At 37.1% G+C, this 22,442-nt stretch overlaps 1 protein-coding gene across 3 annotated transcripts in view; it reads left to right on the top strand.

The window, feature by feature from the left end:
- The window catches only part of LOC150102627 (papilin-like), an 843,028-nt gene that overhangs the window by 375,017 nt on the left and 445,569 nt on the right, over positions 1-22,442 (top strand). For all 3 annotated transcript variants that reach the window (XM_090399411.1, XM_090399410.1, XM_090399409.1), the window contains one exon: positions 15,251-15,467. In XM_090399411.1, coding sequence (XP_090255537.1) covers positions 15,251-15,467 — 217 coding nt within the window. The remainder of the gene's footprint in view (positions 1-15,250; positions 15,468-22,442) is intronic.

Genomic DNA, 22,442 nt, shown 5'->3' with positions numbered 1-22,442 from the left:
ATAGGATTAATGTTGAAGAGGTTTTACAGAAAATATTGGGAGATCAGGGTAGAACCATTCCAGGGTCATTCCTGGAAGCTATATAAGGGGGGGATGTGAGCAGGGGAGTGAGAAGCAAGTTTTTTGCATGCAGAGTTCTGATTGATTAAAATGCCTTGCCTGAGAGGGTGGTGTTTGCAGAGAATTTGAGTGTGTTTAATGTGAGGTATGATGAGCTGTGTGTATGACAAAAGGGCCATCCTAATAAGCCTGTGACTCTATGGGGTCTCGGGATAATAATAATAATTACCCCATAAATAGAACCTCTTTGCATCCTAGTATAAACAGTGGTATTCCCCCCCCCCCTCCCGAATAATAATGGTGTAAAAATCTCACATAAATTTTGCTTATTATATTATATTCATTTTTTGCAGTTTTTATATGTGTTTGGTGAGAATTTTATTTAATAAGAAATACTTTTTTTGATATGATAAGATAATCTAAAGGTATATATGAGATTTGTCATTAATAAATGAATTAACCCGCTAACACCTGTAATTCCCTTACAGGGAACAGGTGAGGCCATTTTAGCCATATCTAACTTTCTGGAGACTGGGGGGGGGGGACTTCTATCTCCACCAGAGGTCAATTAGAAATAGCTGGCTCAAGAGTATCGCGAACAATTTGTGGCTGACAAGCTGCCATTTCGTTGTCCCTAATCCCAACACTATATATTTATTGTCTGAGATAGTGTGCATTCTACAGTTGATTTTCTTGAGTTTACAGGAAAAAAAAATCGCATTACAATTATATGCTTGGTATTAGTGGAACTGCCATGTGATTAAGCAGTGATGATAGTGGTAGTTGGAATGAATGATTTAGTTGGGAACAAGGAAAATATGAGAATAGATATCAGGAGGTTGTTAAAGAGAGTAACAGATAACAGTATGAGAGCAAAGATTATTATTATTCTTATTACGGGTATCTCCGTGGAGTCAGTAGACTCATCGCGGGAGACCCAAACTAGCAAAACAATATCTGTCATATCTCTTCTTGAATTCATTTACAGATGAAGAGCTCACAACTAAGTCAGGCAACGAATTCCACTTATTCACCACTCTCCAGGCAAAAAACCTTGTTCTTGACACCCTTGTTAACCACACTCTTCTTTAATTTCCAGGGATGACCTCTTGTTCTTCCATCACTATCACACAGCTGAAACATTTCCCCTGCATCAATCCTATAAAAACCTTTCAGTAATTTAAATGTTTCTATCATATCCCCTCTTCTCCACCTATCAACCAACCTCTGCAATCCACAAGCTCTCAATCTATCAATCTAGGGAACATTTTTTACATCACTCACCAACTTGGTCACTGTTCTCTGAACCCTCTCAACAGCCTCCTCATCTCCAAGGAATCCAGGTGACCAGACCTGAGCACAGTAATCCAAATGTGGAAGTATCAACGCTTTATAAAGGGGAATAATAACCTCTTTATCTCTGGAGGCCAGTGTGTTCCTCAGTAACCAAGTAATCCTATGTGCAATCTTGGACACCTTAACAATGTGTCCTCTGAACTTCATCTCCCTATCTACCAACACCCCTCAATCCCTAGTCTCATCAATCTCTTGGAGTGCTATTCCATCAATGTAGTACACAGCTGGTAATCTTTTAATCCCAAAATGCATGACTTTACATTTTTCCACATTGAACTGACATCCATTATCCTTTGCCCATTCTACCTGCTTATTTAAATCATCCTGCAAACTTTTAACATCAGCTTGATTTTTTATTGTGCTACCCAACTTTGCATCATCAGCAAACAACTGAATATCTCCCTATAAGCCATTTCCTATATCATTAATATACAAATTAAACAACAATGGCCTAAGCACACCACTGGTCACCTGCCTCATTCTGGACTCGACTCCTACATACACCACTTTCTAGTATCTCTCCCTGAGCCATTCTCCTATCCATATCACCAATTTAGTATTCATTCCCATCTGCTCCAATTTGCGTAACAGTGTTCCATGGGGAATGCTGTCAAAAGCCTTAGCAAAATCCAGAAGTACCACTGTGTAGCCAGTTCCTTTGTCCAACTCAGATGTCATTCTATTATGAAAAGTAAATAGATTGCTAAAGCAGAATCTACCTTTAACAAAACCATGTTGGCCTCTATAGAGTATCATATCCTGATCCACCCATTCTTGAATTTTGTCTTTAACCAACTTTTCCAATACTTTTACCACTACTCCTGAGATGGTGATTGGTCTGTAATTAACTTCAACAGTTTTAGAGCCACCGTTATGCAAAGGAACCACTTTTCCTAACTTCCACTCCCTAGCGACCATACCAGAGTTCAAACGTAAATTAAATATCCAGGTAAGAGGGGTTGACAATTCATTTGCACATTCGCACAACACCCGAGCTGATATTCCATCTAAGCTTACAGCAGTGTTTGCATTTAAATTTTGCAATGTATTAAATACCTCTGATTTCTTAACTTCAATTCCCACATTAGTTATTGCTACAGGTACAAAGATATCCTCACTTGGGTGATAGACTTTTGAAAAGTAATCACTCAGTGACTCGACTATTACATCTGATTTTGTCACCTCAATACCATCAGCATCCACTAAAGTTATCCTTCCGAAGTCATTCTTCCTTTTACTTACCACATACCGGAAGAACTCTTTGGCTAAGGTCTTCTCATAATCTGATTTAGCTTTTCTTACTATGCTGGTAACCTTCCTAGCTTGAGCCTTGTACTGCTTGTGGGTGTACTGATCACCTTTCTCCTTGTAAATTCTCCATAACATTTTATTTTTTTTGCAGATCAAGCTTGATACTACTGCTCATCCATCTAACACCTGCCTTGTTTGACTTCCTGACCATGGAGACACAATCTGATATTGCTTTCCTCAGATACCCACTGATTTTATCCCATGCACTGCTAACATCTTTCCCCCTGCAATATGTTCTGCCATGGGATGGCTGCAAGCTCACTCCGAAGCTTGTTATAATTGCCTAATCTGTAGTTCTATATATACCCCTTCTTAACAGAAAAATCCATAGATTTTGCACCCTCCCAAGTCAATACCACATGATCGCTTTCACCAATTAATAGGTGACAAGGACACCTTACTTATGCATATAACCTCTGAACCGATAACCAGGTCCAACACTCTCACACCACGTGTCCCTTCAGTTATGTGCTGTTTCAAGTAATTATCCCGTAGAAGATGTATGAACTCCATTTCCTTTTTGCTACGTGATATTTCCTCCTTCCAATTGATATCACCATAATTAAAACCCCCCATAATAATCACTAAACCTGCACTCATTGCACTAATTTGCTGATGTATGAATTCAATATCTTCCCCTGTACTCCCTGGCCTATAGCAGCATCCAACTGTATATTTGGTTGCATTGGTCACTATTTTGCACCAAACTGCCCAAAATGAACTCTCATTCACATGTCTATCATCTTGGTATATTACTTTCTTTGGCTGCAACACATCAGCTATCATCAACAGTACATCTCCCCCTGTTCTATCTTCTCTATCCTTCCTGAAAATACTGTACCCATCACATTCAATTCCAGTGATCACATCTTCTGCTGACAGCCGAGTTTCACTAATGCCTACAACTTTTGGTGAGATTGCACTGACTAATGCCAAAAATTCTTATATCTTATTTCGAATGCTTCTTGCATTGGTATACAAAAATTGCCGATTCCCTCTAGATCTTGTAGCGGCTTTAGAATCGATATATAAGTCACTAATTTCAGTAGTCCCACCGATTTTTATCCCCTCTCTTCTGCAATTTATTCTGCATATAAGGATCAATAAATATACAATCAGTGCTAAAGTTTCTCTCTCTGACATTCAACCTTTTCAATATTAGTTTCCCTGCCCAATTACTTCAACTTGTTCAGAAAACAGTAACTTCTTCAATCGCTTGATTGAAGAAGTTACTGTTTGAAGAAGCTTATGTCCTTCCATGTTCAGATGCAGTCCATCTCTAGCATACAACTGTCTTTTTCCTTCAAACACTCTCCAAACATCAACAAATTCCAGACCTTTTTTTTTGCACATTCTTGCAATCATTTTATTCATTATCATCGCTCGTCTACTTTACTCGTAATTGTCTAAACGAGGCAGCACACACACTATCCTCCCATTTAAACTTTTCCTCTTCACAATATCTAACAATGTTCTTAAATCTTTTCCTACCCGATTTATACCTCAACTCAGGTCATTTGTACCCACCATAACTATCATCTTGTCTGCTTCATGCCCTCTCTTTATTGCTAAAGCCACTCTTTCTATTGTCCCACCAGCCAAGCACTCCTCATGCATACCACTCTCCATACCCTTAATCATAGAATCACCATATATCTTACCACTCTTAACTTCATTCAAGTCCACACAAGCGTCACTCATGGACTCATTTTCTAAGCTGTTCAGCATGACTCTCCCAGTTTCATTACTCAACGCTCTATTACTTACCCCCCCCCCCCCACACACACTCTCACGACATCTCGTTTCTTCTAGGCCACTTGTGGTTTTATTTTGTTGACTCCCAATCACTCCTATACTATTTTTTACTGCATCATTCACCAAAGACTCACCCATACATAATCCTGTTCTAGTTACTTCAGCTAAAGTAATCTCTATAGTCCTAATTTCTCTGTTTAACACATTAAACTCAGTTTTAACTTCCAGTATCTCCTTACTGAGCACTTCCAATTCCTCATGCAGGAGATGAAGGCCATTTTTCATTTTCATGAACTCCCACCAAAGTTCTTCTGCTACGGTCCCAATGTCAGCTTCCATTTGTAAACGCTCCAGCCTACACTTCTCACATAAGTCGACATTTTCGTTCTTCTCATTTAGCCAGACCGACCACAAATTCTTCACATTCTTCGGCGCATACAAGTAGCAGTTTCCGCAATGCATCCATTGTGAAAAATCTAACGCTGAGCCAGTCTTTCGTGTAGAAATCCTGCGCGCCATTGACGTACATTTCTTGTTGGACGCCATCATTACACGTTGAAGTAGTGAAACAGATGGCAGTGAAACAACACAGTTCCAAACAACGATAAATAATAACACCAATAAAGGACACGATGCACAATTGCAGCACAATTTAAAAACACGTTTTCTAGACTAACTAAACACGACTGCCACATTCACCAAGGACACTCAAGATAGTCACTGTGTTGTCCATGTATGACAGTAATGATTTGAAATGGTGAGTGAAGATCATGAGTGGTATGCCAGCAGAGTTGTGTGAGGAAAAAGTGGATGAATGGCCTTATATTTAATTAAATAATTAAATATTATTTAATTAAATATAATTAAATAATATTTAATTATTCAATTATAATAATTATATATATATATATATATTTTTTTTTTTGTGAAATGGGATGAATGAAGATAAGCAGAACGCAATTTGAAAGAAGGTAATATGGAGGCAACATAAAATGTGTGATAATAATCTGTTGCAATGAGGAGTACAAAGAGCAAGCAAGGAAAGTGACTGACTTGGTAAGGATAACAAAAGTGCAGTATGAGCAGCACTTAGATATTGAGGAAAAAAACAAAAAATCCCAGTTCTTTTGATGTGCAACTAGTAGAAGAAAGAAAGAAACAAACAATGATATTACTTGGCCATAATGGTAGAATGATAACCACTGCAGAGGATATAGTTAATATATTAAGTAAACAATTCATGAAGGCATTTCATCATTGTGAATGTAACATTGTGCAGAACTTAAGTGTAGTGGAGGCGGAGATGATCATGATGAACTGATGATGACTGAGGCATCATCTTGGGACTTGAGTAAACGTGATATTATTAAGGCTGTTGGGCTTGATGATGCATCACCACACATTTTCAATGGAATATTCTAGGGAATTAACAACAGCTTTGGCAAACTTGTTCAACATGAGTCTTACAACTATTATAATAACAGAATTAACTCACGTAAATTATTCTTTATTCGTGGAATTTTCACCGAGTATCACAGGCATCATCAGTACAGGTACAAGGCTGATTAAGCAATAAATGTTATATTCACAAAGCACCACCTAAGTAGCTAAGGTTAAATTTCCTAAATTTATTATTATTTTTTTTAATTTTAATTTTTATTTTTAATTATTTAATTATTTAGATTTAATTATTTAGTTGTTTAATTTTTAAATAATATTTAATTATTCAATTATAATAATTTAAAAAAAAAAAATATATATATATATATTTTTTTTTTATAATTAAATATATATATGTGTATATAATTATATGTTAGGAAAGATTTGCTGCTTTATAAAGCACTATCACCCACAAGGGGGGAAAGACGTAGACCATCTGATCTGTTTAGGTTACGGGAGTGAAGTAATGTTTCACATGTTTCTTTGTATAGCCGTTCCATTAGGAACCAACTTTTGTGAATGACTTTTGTCTTGTTCCACTTAACTCTGTTTTATTTATTTGTTTATTCATATGGAATATCAAAACATGCAGTACAATACATTGTCACTTTAAAAACATATAAAATTAAAAGTAAAAAGTCATTTTAAAAACCAACAAAATTAAAAGGTTACATCCATATTGGTCAGATAGTTCATAGCTTTGGGTGTAGCACTTAAAAAGTCCAATTTATCTCCTGAATATGCTCTCTGAGATAACACTGAGTCACAATATGGTCCACAGTTTGTCTCTGAGCTCCACAATCACAATGCGGGGATGGTCGTTTACCCCATTTAAAAAGCATGTCCACACATACACCATGACCAGTTCTTAATCTATTAAGCTGAGTCCAGGATTTTCATGGGAGGTGGGAGCAAGCATCAAAACTTTCTTGTAATTCATTGAGAGAAAATTTTGTGATATCATCTGTCTCTGGCTTTCCCACTGTTCCTTCCACTTTTGCTTCAAGTCAAAGTTAGATTGTAATAGTAGTAGTAGTTGGGCTAATTGTCGTGGTGGATGTCTTGATCTCAATCATCATACACTTAAGTCTGGGAGATCTAAATGTATTGGTAGGGCTGTGTTCTCCAAGATACTTAACTCTGTGTCTGGTGTTGATGGCATGTTCTGCAATTCTAGACTGTTCAGGTTCAAGGTACTGGATATACGACTGGTGTTCTTCTAACCGGACTTGAGCAGATCTTCCTTTATGTTCAAAATATGATAACCCACACAAGCAGGGAATCTGGTAGCCACCTGGTTAGCTGAGATGTGGGAGCTTGTCATTTGGATACATTAGGAATGTGAAGATTTTTCTAACGGGTCGAAAAGCCACGTAGATATTTAGTGGTTTTAACACCTTAGCTATGCATTCACTAACCCGTTGTACATAGGGGATAGGTATACGTGTAGGTTCTTCTGTACTTGAAGAGGATGCTGGAGCATGACTACTAAAAACTCTTTTTATGAAGGACTTCTTATAACCATTGGATATGAAGGACTATAATATACTGTAATTCTTTTTGTAAAAGTTCTTCGGAAGAACAAAAGGAGTGGGCTCCATGAATTAATGTTTTTATAGTACCTGCCTTTTGACTAGGTTGGTGATTGGATTTAGTATGGATGTACTAGCCTGTATGAGTCTCTTTCCTATAAATTGTGAATTGTAGATAACCATCTGGTTGGTGAAGAATCAAGAGGTCTAGAAAGGCTAACTGCTTATTTACTTCTGCTTCTAGGTGAACTGGATCCTTGGATGAAGTGCATTAATTTTTGAAAGAAACTGTTGCAGTTCTTCTGAGGTGCCCTTCCATATGGCAAACATGTCATCCACTTATCTGAACCAAATGTTAGGTCCGGGTGTAATGTTGTCAATGATATGCTGTTTCGAAATGCTCCATGAAGTAGTTGGCAATAGCAGGAGATATTGGATTACCCATTGCTGTCCCTTCGATTTGTTAGTATAACTGGTGTTTTAAAGGAAAAAATAACCGGATTTTATTACAAATTCAAATAATTTGACAATGTCTGGAGGAAATTCTTGGTGTAGTAATTCTATGCTGTCTGCCAACGGAACATTCGTAAATAGTGAAACAACATCTAATCATAATCTCCGAATCATCTAGATGCATTAGATCGTGTTTGGATCAAAAAATTAATACAAACAATACATGATATTGGAATTAGAGGAAACGCTTTAATCTGGATTGCTGATTTCATCAGAGGAAGAAAGATCAAAGTCAGAATCAATGCAGCAATATCAAAAGAGCGGAGAACCTGGGCTGGTGTTCCCCAGGGCTCAGTACTCAGTCCCTTACTATTCCTTCTATATGTCAATAATATTCATCCCTACCTTACAGAAGACACAAAAGTAACTTGCTATGCAGATGATATAGCCATCTGGCACACTAGTGCTAAAATCAAAGAATCAGAGGAAATTCTAAACAAATCCATGAGAGGATTAGAAAAAGGGTCAGACGAACTCAAACTCAAAATCAACCCAGACAAAACAAAACTAAGTACATTTAGTACAGACAGGAAAAATAGACATTCCTACAATCCCAAAGTCATGATCAATAACAAGCTAATTGAAAAAGTCACAAATCCAAAATACCTTGGTATTACGCTTGATCAGGAATTACGTTTTGCACAACACATCTCTAACACTTCCAACAGAGCTCTAAAAAAATTAAATATACTGAAAAGGCTTTGTGGAACAAATTGGGGTGCAAAGCCAAAAATCCTCAAAACTACTTACACTACACTAATAAGGCCAATAATGGAATATGCAGCACCTATCTGGTCACCTTCGGCCTCATCGGTAAAGAAAAAACTAGACAAAATACAAGCAAAAGCATCCAAGATTATCATTGGTGCAGTCTCATCCACTAACAACATCAGAGCCCAACAGGAATGTGGGCTTGACCTGCTGGAGGACAGACGAAAATTTGCCACCATAAAATTCATAAATAATATCAGAAGCTACCAAAGTGATCATATCTCCCTAAAAACTTATGAACATTGGAACCAAATTTGCAGACTTCACAGATCATCGACTTTACAATATGATGACACTATCAGGAAAGAAATAGGTCTTGATCAGCAAAATGTCCACATAAACAAAGAACCTCTATTTACCAGTCCTTTACCTTCAAATACCTCCATAAATCTAAACCTTACCAAACTCTGTACAAAAAAAGAACCAAAAGAAATGCTTAAAGAAAAAGGCCTAAATACCATCAACCTTCTTTCATCCTCCAAACAGGTTATTTGTTATACCGATGGATCATCAGACACCAATATGATTAATGGAGGCGCTGGTGCTCTCCTTCTACTCCCGAAAGGTGAAAAACTTTCAATAAAAGTTGGATCTGGGAGAATCGCTTCCAATTTTACCAGCGAACTCTACACAATAAATAAAGCACTAGAAGCCTACTTAAATCTATCATCATCTCAACAATCTGAAGGAATTATAATTTACAGTGACTCAAGATCAGCTATGGAGGCAATCAAAAATGGCAATACCAAGCTCACACAAGACATCCATAAACTCTTAAATCATCTAAAGTGTTTAGGTAAAAGTTGCATTTTACAATGGATTCCTGCTCATGTAGGCATTGATCACAACGAAGCAGCTGATAAATTACCAAAAGAGGCCAGAGAACTCAACCAAGAAACTCACATGATAACTCTTGCTGATGCCAATGCACTAGCAAAAGCTAAACTAATTCCATTGAAATCAGTGATACAACATCAAATTCCCGAGATCAATGCTGACAGAAGGACCTCTACCACGATAGCAAGACTACGAACAGGACATTATAGAGGAATGAAGATCAATACAGATGATACGAGAACATATAGAAACTGCAACAACTGCCCCAATACTGAACTGACACCCACTCACATCTTTACCTGTCCAGCAATTACAGCAGCCTTGCAAGAAATAGATCCTAATCCTGAACAACAGCTCTATACAAACAAAATCACAGACATAGCCAAAGCAGTACAAAGAGCACACGGAAACATCTAAGACTCTTCAAAGGACAAGACAACAACATCTAGATGCAGATCGGAAATTTTATTTCTAAAGTCCACAGAATTTTTTATATACGTAGCAGTTCTTCTAGTTGAAGAAGTGAGTAAATTTGACAGAAATTTTGATATATTATAAGTGGGACAACCTATACAGTCTACAACCAGTCTTAATGGAATTCCTGGCTTATGTACTTTTGGAAGATCATATAATCTCGGTGGGTGCCCGAAGCAGGTCTTTAGTGTTTTCTCTTTATCTTCATCCCATATCGATATTTTTTTCTATAGGGGCATTAAGCTTTTTTATTTGACTACCGGTAGGATCTGAAGTGAGGGGCCTATAAGTCAAATAGTCGCGAAGTAACAGTGATATTTTTCTTATATTCTTATATTCTCTTCTATCTTGGATGACTACAGCCTTCCCTTTGTCAGCTTTCATAAAAATTAGGTTCTTGTTATTTTTTTAGCGATTTCAGTGCTTTTTCTCCAGCATATGAATAGGTTCGCCTGCGGAGGCTTGGCATTAAAAAGAATTTTTGCACACTCAAATCTTGTCCTATTAGCTATTTTTTGGGGTAAGGATTGAATGCCTCTATCTATACTATGGAAAAAGTCTATTAAGGGTAATTTATCCAGAGCAACTGCAAAATTATTACCTTTTGACAGAACGAAACGTTCGCTGTCTGTCAGTGGATGGCCTGATACGTTGATCACTACTCTATCTGTATCAATGACGGTTATTTTTCCTTCAAAAACCAGTTATACCAACAAATCGAAAGGACAGCAATGGGTAATCCAATATCTCCTGCTATTGCCAACTACTTCGTGGAGCATTTCGACCAGCGTATCCTTGACAACATTACACCCAGACCTAACATTTGGTTCAGATATGTGGACGACATTTTTGCCATATGGAAGGGCACCTCAGAAGAACTACAACAGTTTCTTTCAAAAATTAATGCACTTCATCCAAGGATCCAGTTCACCCTAGAAGTAGAAATAAATAAGCAGTTAGCCTTTCTAGACCTCTTGATGGTTATCTACAATTCACAGTCTATAGGAAAGAGACTCATACAGGCCAGTACATCCATGCTGAATCACATCACCATCCCAGTCAAAAAGGCAGGTTCTATAAAAACACTAGTTCATAGAGCCCACTCCTTTTGTTCTTCAGAAGAACTTTTACAAAAAAGAATTACAGTATATTAATTCCTCCTTCATATCCAATGGCTATAAGAAGTCCTTCATAAAAAGCACTTTAAGTAGTCATGCTCCAGCATCTTTTTCAAGTACAGAAGAACCTACATGTATACCTATCCCCTATGTACACAGGGTTAGTGAACGCATAATTAAGGTGCTAAAACAACTAAACATCTGTGTGGCTTTTCGACCCATCAGAAAAATCTCCACATTCCTAATGTCTCCAAAGGACAAGCTCCCACACCTCAGCTATCCAGGTGTCTACCAGATTCCCTGCTCATGTGGGTTATCATATTTCGAACATAAAGGAAGTTCTGCTCAGGTCCGGTTAGAAGAACACCAGTCGTATATCCAGTACCTTGAACCCGAACAGTCTGGAATTGCAGAACATGCTATCAACACCAGACATAGAGTTAAGTGGAACAAGACAAAAGTCATTCACAAAAGTCGGTTCCTAATGGAACGGCTATACAAAGAAACATGTGAAACATTACTTCACTCTCCTAACCTAAACAGATCCGATGGTCTACATCTTTCCCCATTGTGGGAGGTAGTGCTTTATAAAGCAACAAATCTTTCCTAACATATAATTGTATACACATATATATATATTTAATTATAAAAAAAAAAATTTTAATATTTTTAAAAAATGTTTAAATTATTATAATTGAATAATTAAATAATTTAAAAAAAAAAGAAATTTAAATTTAAAAAAATAATGATTAAATAAATTTAGGAAATTTAACCTTAGCTACTTAGGTGGCGCTTTGTGAATATAATAGTTATTGTTTAATTAGCCTTGTACCTGTACTAATGATGCCTCTGATACTCATGTGAAAATTCTAGGAATAAAGAATAATTTACGTAAGTTAATTCCGTTATTATAATAGTTAGTAATATGTCTACTCAGGGTATTTCCTTAATGAATCTTATATGAGTCTTACAGTGGGTGAAATTCTAAAGGAATTAAAAGAGGACAAAAGTTTCACTTCGTGGGAGTGACAAAGGAGGTAACAAGATGACTAAGGCTTTGAATTATAGACCATTCTGTGTGTCTAGAGGTGAGATGTGATTAAATTGTTGGGGAGGTTAGCGGGGATGAATATTGTGGAATGAGTGGATATTCTCATTCATCACAGCATCATTCTCTTTGATGGACAGCATGGGTTTGCTAAAGGAAGATTGTGTGTTAGCAGTCTACTTGATTTATTTATTTGTTATGAGAAGATACAGCAGTCTCAATCCCCCCTAATTTTATCCAGTCTCGGGACCTGTATAGCTGATGAATCAGGCCTATGGCTGGATCTTAATTATTCCTGATTGTAATCCGTGTGTTCATGGGGCTAGTTTGCCTATTCTGAGGGATGAAAAACCCAAGTTTTCAGGTGAAGAACCCCCCCCCCCCCCCACTGCTGTATGAGACCTGCTAATTCAGCTTTCGTAAAAAGACCAGATAAAGGTTCCTCATATCATGGACGAGAATTGAACCCAGGTCTTTCCGACCAAAGGACTTCATCTATACTGGCTAAGCTACGGAGCCTCAGCAGTCTACTTACTTATTATGACAAGGTGACAAATGTACTAGACAAGGGTGATGCATACACAGTAGTATATTTACATTTGTAAAGGCATTTGATAAACTATATGACAAGTTAGTGATGAAATTGGAACAGATGGGATTGGATAGTATATTAGTGCACTAGATTATAGATTGGTTGTCTGATAGGTATCAGCAAGTTCTGTATGGATGCCCAACATCCCAGAAGAGGCGAGTCACTAGTGGTGTACTTCAGGAGTCTGTTTTTGGGCCAATGCTGTTTAACCTGTATATTAATGATATTGGAGATGATTTGAATGGGGATATTCAGTTATTTGCAGATGATGCAAAGCTGGGAAGAACTATGAGGAGTAGACCAGATGTTGTGGCCTTACTAGAATATTTGAATAGACTGAGTAAATGAGCATGTGATTGGGGATGACAGTTCAATGCTTACAAAGTATAATGTTTCAAAATGAGGAGAGCAAAAATCAAATGCACAGTATACAGTTAGTGGGTATATCTTTGAGGAGATGGAGAAGATAAGGAATTTGGGTGATGATTGTAATGTAAGGTTTTAAATTTTTAATGCAAAATGTAAGGTTTTAACATTTGGAAAACAAAGATGGGATGCAGAATTTATGCTTGGTGAGAATATATTGTTGGAGGTAGAGGAAATAAGAGATCTGGGGGTGATAGTGGATAAGGATCTAAAATTTAGGGGACAAATTGCCAGAATTGTGAAGACAACACAAAGGCTTCTGGGAATGATGCAGAGGACACTGACTTCTTCTTCGTTTTCAACAATTAAGAAATGGATTGCGGAGTTTAAATGTGGCCGTACCAGCCTTGAAGATGATCCATGTGAAGGATGTCCGAAAAGTGTAACAACACTAGAAATCATTGATCAATTGCACGATATGATATTGGATGACCAGTGAGTGCATGAAATTGCTGAAACTATAGGCATTTCAAAAGAACATGTAGGATATAGGATGTTATAGAATCAATGCTGGAGAAGTTCTACAGAAAATAGTGGGAGATCAGGGGGAGAACCAGAGGTCATCCCTGGAAACTGCATAAAGAGGGTGTGAGTAGGGAAGTGAGAGGCAGGTTTTTTTCGTGCAGAGTTGTGAATGATTGGAATGCCTTGCCTGAGAATGTAGTGTCTGCAAAGAGTTTGAATGTGTTTAAAACACGGTATGATGAGCTGGGTGTGTGATAAAAGGACCTCCCAGATGAGTCTTTGACTCCATGAAGTCTTTCGGTGGTAATAATAATAATAATAATAATTGCAGATAAGGACCTAGAGTTTTAGTGATTCATTGCTAAAACTGTGAGAAGGGCATAGCAATTATTGCAGCACTGAAGAGGACACTGTTAAGTAAAAATATGGATGTTATGGTTCCATAACATCCATATTGCTTTGATCAGGCTGCATATGGATTACCGTGTACAGATTTGGTTAAGAGGTTTCCTCAAAAGGATGAAGTTATATTGGAAAGAGGCAATTGACCAAAGTATTATGTGGTCTGGAATGGTGAGTATGAAGAAAGATTGAGGAAATGTAGTTTGCAGTCTAGTGAATAGGAGGAGGCAGAGGATATGATAAAAACATACAAGTTGATAATGGGTTATTAACAAATTAACGTGGAAGAGATTTTTTCATAGGATAGGGGTGATCCAGGAAATAGAGAACAGGAGGCCATCCCTGGGGGAGGAATAAGGAGTATATTTTTCATGGAGAGTTGTGCGATTGGAATGTATTGTTTGAAATGGTGGTGAGTGTAGTATGCATAAATGCATTTAAGGTATGATTTAATGAGCTCTGTGTGTGTGTGTGTGACAGTTGAACCTCTCATGATGAGTCATTTTGACTCCATGGAGCTATAATCATAAGAATAATAATAGTTGCACTTATGCATTTAAAATTATATATATATAATAACCTGGAGGGGTAAAAATAGTGTAATATAATAATATTTATATTTCTGTTTTCAGTGTACTGTGATTTTGTACCATTTGGTTTCATAATATTCAACCATATGAAAACTGATTGTGTCTGTTTTAGCAGTCTTACAAATTAATTATCTGTACATCAAATTGCTAACATAAAAAAAAAAAAAAATCCGAAATTGATTATTGCATTGTTCTTTGTTTCAAGTTGTTTTACCAGTTATCTAAATTAATCTTGTGTCCTAATATTTGTATATACCAAACAGCTTCACACCCCCCCCCCCCCCCCCCCCACACCACATAGACACCTTTCGGAACCAAGAGATCTGGTGTCACATAACTCACATGATCATGGAAAATCTCTCACTGGTTATGTGTTATGACACTGACAACAATTATATGATTTTTCTGGATACGATATAGTGGAAAAAAATGTAGAAAATAATGATGTATTATAACATTTTAAATTATTATAATAGCATGGAATTATATGTTGACCTTTTTAAGATTTCATAAAATGCTTTTTAATGTTAGTTTTTATTTTTTGAAATTTCTAATTGCAGGTGGCAAGTTGGTGAATGGGATAATTGTTCACGTCCCTGTGAAGGAGGAATACAGTATCGGCATGTGTACTGTCAACAAGTTGTAACCAATGGAGGAGTGGTATTAGTTCCTGATTCAAAGTGTGTGGAAGAAGATAATGATACAAAACCACAATATGTTCGCTCATGCAACAGTCATATTTCCTGTCCTTACTGGTTTGCTGGGCCTTGGACAATTGTAATCAATGTTCTAATTCTGCATAGAGTTTAATTTGTTTTCTAGTTAGCATATGGAGTTTCACTTTAGCAGAAGTTTTTTCTTCTTCTCATCATCATTTTCTGATGTACATCCTAAGATGTACCAGATATTATTGATAATCCAACATGTAGTCCTTCCAGCAGTCATTTCCTATCAACATCTTTTTTTCAAATTCATTTATTATTTGTCAAGTCTTTGAGGAAAATAATATTATTACTTATTATTATTATTTGACACCTCTAGGGAATCCAAAGACTCTTTGAGGGAGAGTGTGCCAACAGCATGTGTGTGTGTGTGTGTGTGTGTGTGTGTGTGTGTGTGTATATATATATATGTAGAAAGTTTTTTACCTTGGGTATAATATACATTAAAGATACCAAGCTATTTTAAATATAAAACCTGGTTTTAATCCATTTTCCAAGTAAGCAGACAAGTAAGTCAAGTTTGCGCCTGCAAGTAGGGCAAGTCTGGGTGACCCATACGTAGTGCAAGTCTAGGCAACTCGTGGTAAAGGTGGAATAAGCTCTGATCACTATTCTTGATATTTACCCTTAATGTAAGGCACATCTCCTTGAGGAGATGTATGATCTACGTATGGGTCACCCAGACTTGCCCTACTTGCAGGCGCAAACTTGACTTACTTGTCAGTTTGCTTACTTGGGAAATGGATTAAAACCAGGTTTATATTTAAAATAAACCTGGTTTTAAAATAGCTTGGTATCTTTAACGTATATTATACCCAAGGTAAAAAACTTTCTACATCTATCTCTCATCCTGAGATTTTTATTTAATAAGGTCAAAGCACCTTATGGTAACTTGTTTTAGTAAAATATTTATAAGCTCTGTATTATTTAAAACCTGGTATTTCTAAGCCTGGCTCCCACTGATGAGACCTCAATAAAGGTCGAAACCGGTCTGGGTAGTGGCCCCTTGCCTTTAATGCATAGCATCATACATCTCCTCAAGGAGATGTGCCTTGCATTAAGGGTAAATATCAAGAATAGTGATCAGGGCTTATTCCACCTTTATCACGAGTTGCCTAGACTTGCACTACATATGGGTCACCCAGACTTGCCCTACTTGCAGGTGCAAACTTGACTTACTTGTCTGTTTGTTTACTTGGGAAATGGATTAAAACCAGGTTTATATTTAAAATAACTTAGTATCTTTAACATATATATACAGGGTGTTCGGGATAAATTTGACATATTTATAATTAATTATATTTTTCCGTAAGTTACATGTATTAAAACACACTTCTCTTCATTTAAAAGGTTGGACCCTTCTTCATTCATATACAAGATGTCAGAAAGGATGGATAGCTGGAACCCACCTGAATCATGGAAGAGAATAACTTGTATCATGATGATTCGTGCCGGCCATCAAAATAAGGATATTTCGACTGCTGCCCAATGCTCCCTGAATACAGTAAAACAATCAGGCATGAACTAGAGACTTGCAATGGTGACTACGAGGATGTAGCAAGAAGAAAGATCCCTAGCAGACGATCTGATTGCGTTCGTACAGCAGAATTCCTCGCAAATCTGCAGGAACAGGTGTTGAAGAACCCTGGCATTGGAATTCGGGCTTTGTCACGTGAAATGAATGTTGCAGCCTCTACTATGAAGCTTGCACTCAATGAAGACCTCCGCTACTACTCATACAAGCGCCGCAAAGGTCAGCTGCTTACAGAAAAGGCCCGTGAAAAGTCAAAAATGGTTGTCTGAAAATTTCTACGACTTCACCAGTCCAAATGTTTGGCCTCCAAACTCCCCAGACCTTAACCCCATGGATTATTTTGTAAGGGGCGCAGTTGAAAAAGACACCAATCGCACTTCCAGTAATACAAAAGCCCAGTTAATGGATAAAATTAAAACAGTTTTTGCGGCCCTTCCCAGGGAGACTGTAGCATCAGCTTGTTCGAGGTTCCGAAGCAGGATTGAAGCTGTGATCGATGCTAATGGTGGTTATTTTGAGTAAATCTTGTTGATAGTATTGTAATTAACTCTGCCTGTAATGTTTTTTGTCAATTCATTAAATTTAATAGATATAAAGAAGATTTTCTTTTTCCTTACGAAACTGTCAAATTTATCCCGAACACCCTGTATATATATATATATATATATATATATATATATATATATGCAATTTACAGGCATATATACAGACATGCAATTTACAGACAAAAAATACTAGTTGTGGTAGTGGTGGAGGTGGGCGGTAAATGGCGTTGATGGAGATGATTCATAGTAGAGGTTTGGTGTAGTGGTTGAGACAGTTGTAGGTGTCCTCCCGCGATGAGTCTTCGGACTCTTGGAGGTGTCACAAATAATAATAATAATAAAAAAAAATTCTGTTTAAGTGATTATAACATCCTAGATTATTTTCACTTATGCATTCTTGACTATTAATAATGTCAAGCTCTTTTCTGATATCTTCATTTTTAATATGGATTGCTATGAAATTTTTTAGAACTCTCGTATCTATAGTCTCCAGTCTTTGATCAACTATTTTATTATTATTTTTAATATTGAAAGTATCCATAACAGGTTCAGAGGTCACATTACAAAAGTTGTGAAGTCAGCACATTGGATTATGGCCATGATGTGATGTGATGTAACATTGTATTATGGCAATGATATGGAGGACCTTAATGTGCAGGGGGGAAAAAAGGTTCTGATTCCATATTTAGAAGGCCTCAATCAGGCCTCATATGGATTATTAGACACAAATTTGGTCCCTTGGTTTTCATGGTGATGAGGACATATTGGAAAGGGACCAGAGAAGATTAAGGTGGTAACTGGTCTCTGGGATATGGGATATGAAGACAGAATGAGGGAATATAGTTTGCAAAGCCCTGTGATAAGAGGAAGAAATGGGATATGATTGAAGACATTTAAATTTATAAAGGGTTTTTACAAAGTTAATGTGGAAGAAATTTTTCATAGAATAGGGGTATGAATATAAGGAAGGTATGAGCAGGTTTTTTTTTGTGCATGGAGAGTCATAGGTATGAATGAAATGCGTTGCATGGCTTTGTGGTGAATGCAGATACAAGTTTAAGGCATGGTTTGATGGGCTTTGTGTGTAACAGTGTGTACCTTCTGCGATGAGTCTTTTGATCCCATTGAGGTCTGGTGTCAATAATAATAATAACAAATTGTTATGGAGTTAAAGCCTCCATAGCTCAGTCGGTATAGACGAAGCCCTTTGGTCGGAAAGACCTGGGTTCAATTCCCATTGATGACATGAGGAACCTTTATCTGGTCTCTTTCGACTAAAGGTGAGTTAGTCAGTTCTCATATGGAGGTAGAGAGTTTTTCGCTTAAAAACTCTGTTTTTTCATCCCTCAGAACAGGCAAATCGGCCGCGTGAACACACACACACACACACCGATTACAGTCATGAATATTTATGACAATATGTGGAAGAAATAGGGTTCTCACCACATGTCATTATACCCATAGTTAACCATGAGTCGCATCATGGTAGTCAACCTTCTAGATAGGAGACAGCACACGAATGGGAATGGCTGTGGAGTTATTGACTTACTGGAGGTCTCATTTAAACAAGCAAATTAACTATCATATTTCACAGCATACTCCAGCGGTATTCCAGTCACTCACCACATTTAAAACATTTGAAACAGGTAAACCATGTAGAACACTTGGTGGGGAAACTTTAAATGAGGTAGAAGAGATGAGAGAACTAGGAGTAGTGGTGAACAAGGACCTTAAATTCAGGGGTGCAATGAACAAGCTGTGAAGTCACCACATTTGTATATCTGGAGTTCTGATTAAGGTGCTGGAGATATTGGTGAGAACTAGGATACATAAATGGGTTGATAACAGCAGTATTCTCTGTAGCTGTCAGCATTGGTTTGTTTAATGAGAGATCTATAAAAGGTGATGGTTGGTCAGATGATGTTAATGGATGAAAATGGCACAATGGTAACTGCTGCAGAAGACATAGTTGAGGTATTCTGTGAACAATTCATATGAGTGTTTCACCATCAGGAGAGCGAAATCATGAAAAATTCAAGATTAGAGGACATAGGAGAGAATGTTTGAAGTTTTTTCCCACTTGGTTAGACTATAATAAATTTAGTTTAATCCTTTATCCAAGTGTAAGCAAACAAAGTTTGTGCCTGAAGTATCTTCAGGACTGAGACAATTCATGGTAAAGGTGGACCAAGCTCTCATCACTACTTGTCTTAGTATCTCCCATAGTATCACGACCTTAGGTTTGGCTCCCACTGATGAGACCTCAATTAAGGTCGAAACCAGTCTGGGTAGTGGCCCTTCCCTTAATGCATAGCATTATACATGTCCGCAAGGAGATGTACTTTTGTACTTTGCATTATGGGAGATACTAAGAGAAATAGCGATGACAGCTTGGACCACGAGTTGCCTCAGTCCTGAAGATACTTCAGGTGCAAACTTTGTTTGCTTACACTTGAATAAAGGATTGAACTAAATTTATTATAGGAGAGAATGGTTTGATTGTTGGTGAGCAGGAGATATATGAGGAAATAAATAACCTTGATGTCAATAGGGCAATAAGATTTGATGACATATCACAATGTGTTTTAAGGGAATGTTCCAGGGAATTGGTAGTATTGGCATGCCTGTTTAATAAATGTTTGATAGACTGCTACATGACTAACTGTTAAATCAATTGAAACAGATGGGATTGGATAACAGACTTCTGAGTTGGATCAGTGATTGGCTATCAGAAAGTAGCATATGAGGATAAAGTATCCCAAAAGAGGAGAGTTACTAGTGTTGTGACATGGAGGGGGGGGGGTAGTCTGCACTAGGGCTATTCCTATTCAATTTGTATATTAATGATATTCAGATAGATTAAACTGGTGAAATACAATGCTTTGTGGATGATGCAATATTGGGGAGAGCAATGCAGAGTCAAGCAGATGTTATTGTCATACAGGAGGACTTGAATAGATTGCATGAATGGACAGGTAAGTGGAACTATCAGTTGAATGTTGCAAAGTGTAAGGTTTTGAAATTTTCACTGCCTTTTACAATGCACTTCTCAGTCATGCCAATCAATACAATACACTAGTAGTTATCTGCATTGTTGCCTTGATGCCCATGATTGGTTCGAATGCCACCGTGGGCATGGATTTTTGTGATTGTCTGTGGAAATACCAATGGTAGTGGTGGACGGTAGATGGCATTGGTGTAGTTGGTGGTGAATTGAGTGGTGGAGAGAGAGAGAGAGGTAGAGTAGGTGTCCTCCCTCGATGAATCTTTGGACTCCCTAGAGGTGTCATGTAATAATAATAATACCTATGGGATGCAAAGTATACACTTGTATACTTTGTCCACCACCACCACTCCCAGAGATCTGGGGGGGGGACAAGGACCTGAAATTCAGGTGGCTGCACAAGTCGTGAAGTCATAGCATTGAATAATGGCAATGATATGGAAGACCCTGATGTGTGGAAATAATGAGGTTATGATTCCATTGTATAAGGCCATAATATTGATTATTGTGCACAGATTTGGTCATTGTGTTTTCATGGTAATGAGGATATGTTAGAAAAGAGTCCAGAGAAGATTCATAAAGGCGGCTAGTGGTCTTTGAAATGTGGAGCATGAAGAGATTAAAATAATGTATCTTACAAAGCCTCGTGGGGGAGATATGATTGAGACATAAGTTAGTCAGGAGTTGTTATCAAGTTGACATGGAAGAAATTTTTCATACAATGGGAGAGGGGATAGAACAAGTGGCTATCCCTGAAAGCTGTATCAAGGAGGGTGTGAGCAGAGGAGTGAGGACAGGTTCTTTGCATGGAAAGTGGTTGGTGAGTTGAATGCATTGCCTGAGTGTTTTGTGAATGTAGATGCATTGAATTAGTTTAAATTATGGTTGGATAAGCTTTGTGTGTGATAGTGTGTACCTACAATGCGTCTCTGACTCAAGAGGCCAGATGTTATTAATAATAATAATATAAAATATCTACTCTCCCACACCCTTCTCTAACTACCAGGGATGGCCTTCTATGTATCTCCTCTCAATTTCCATTCTATTAATAACCCTTTCCCTGGTAATCCTATAAAATATTCTCACCAACTTATATTCATTTAGTTCAGTGGGTCTTAACCTTTTTAGTGATCGGCACCCTCTTGAATCTAAAAATAAGTTCTTGCACCCCCCCCTTGAAAAATGTGTTTCTATTTCTTTATTTAGTAAATTACATCTATTGCAAGATAATTTATTTATTGAAAAATAAACACATTTATTTACATATACATACAAAACAATATCTCAATTTTTAATGGCTATGTTGTTGTTGTTGTTGTTTATTCATAATAATACTTTTGAAGCGAGGCTCCTTTTATTGAAGGGGGGGGTGAACTAAATTTATTTAGTTCACCCCCCCTTCAATATTAATAAACATAAAAACAAAAGCCAGAAATCGCTAATTTAAAAAATTAGCGATTTCTGGCTTTTGTTTTTATGTGCAAAAGTGATGAAAATCCCATTTCACACAGGTAGGTGGTGGCAAATAGTAAAAGTGTCTGCAATGCTGCTTTTGCCAACTGTGGATAAGGTTCTAACTGTGTACACCAGAATTGTTCTAAGTCCAGTTTTTTCAAATTCCATTTGAATACGTCCATTGGCTCGTATTTCAATAAGATCGTCTTTTATTAAATAGCTGTCGTTCATCGAATCTGGGTCAATAGAAATGGATCCAGTATTCATCTCTGAACTTTGCTAATATTTCCCGTAGTAAAGTATTCATTTCATGGATACTTTAATACTTTCATTGCAATACACCTCCAACAATTCACTCAATTGTTGTAGGTGTATTGCAATTTCAGGTATAATCATTATTTTCTCATTTTCCAGAACAATTGAATCAAGCAAAAGAAAGTTTGCAAAATTCCCATTTTCAACTCGTTTCCAAATTTTTAGTTTTTCAATAAA

The sequence above is a fragment of the Typopeltis vanoorti genome, chromosome 10 (assembly GCF_054136105.1).
Source record: "Typopeltis vanoorti isolate ZY-2024b chromosome 10, IOZ_Tvanoo_1.0, whole genome shotgun sequence".
Taxonomy (NCBI): domain Eukaryota; kingdom Metazoa; phylum Arthropoda; class Arachnida; order Uropygi; family Thelyphonidae; genus Typopeltis; species Typopeltis vanoorti.
This window is presented reverse-complemented; position numbering and strand designations above follow the sequence as displayed.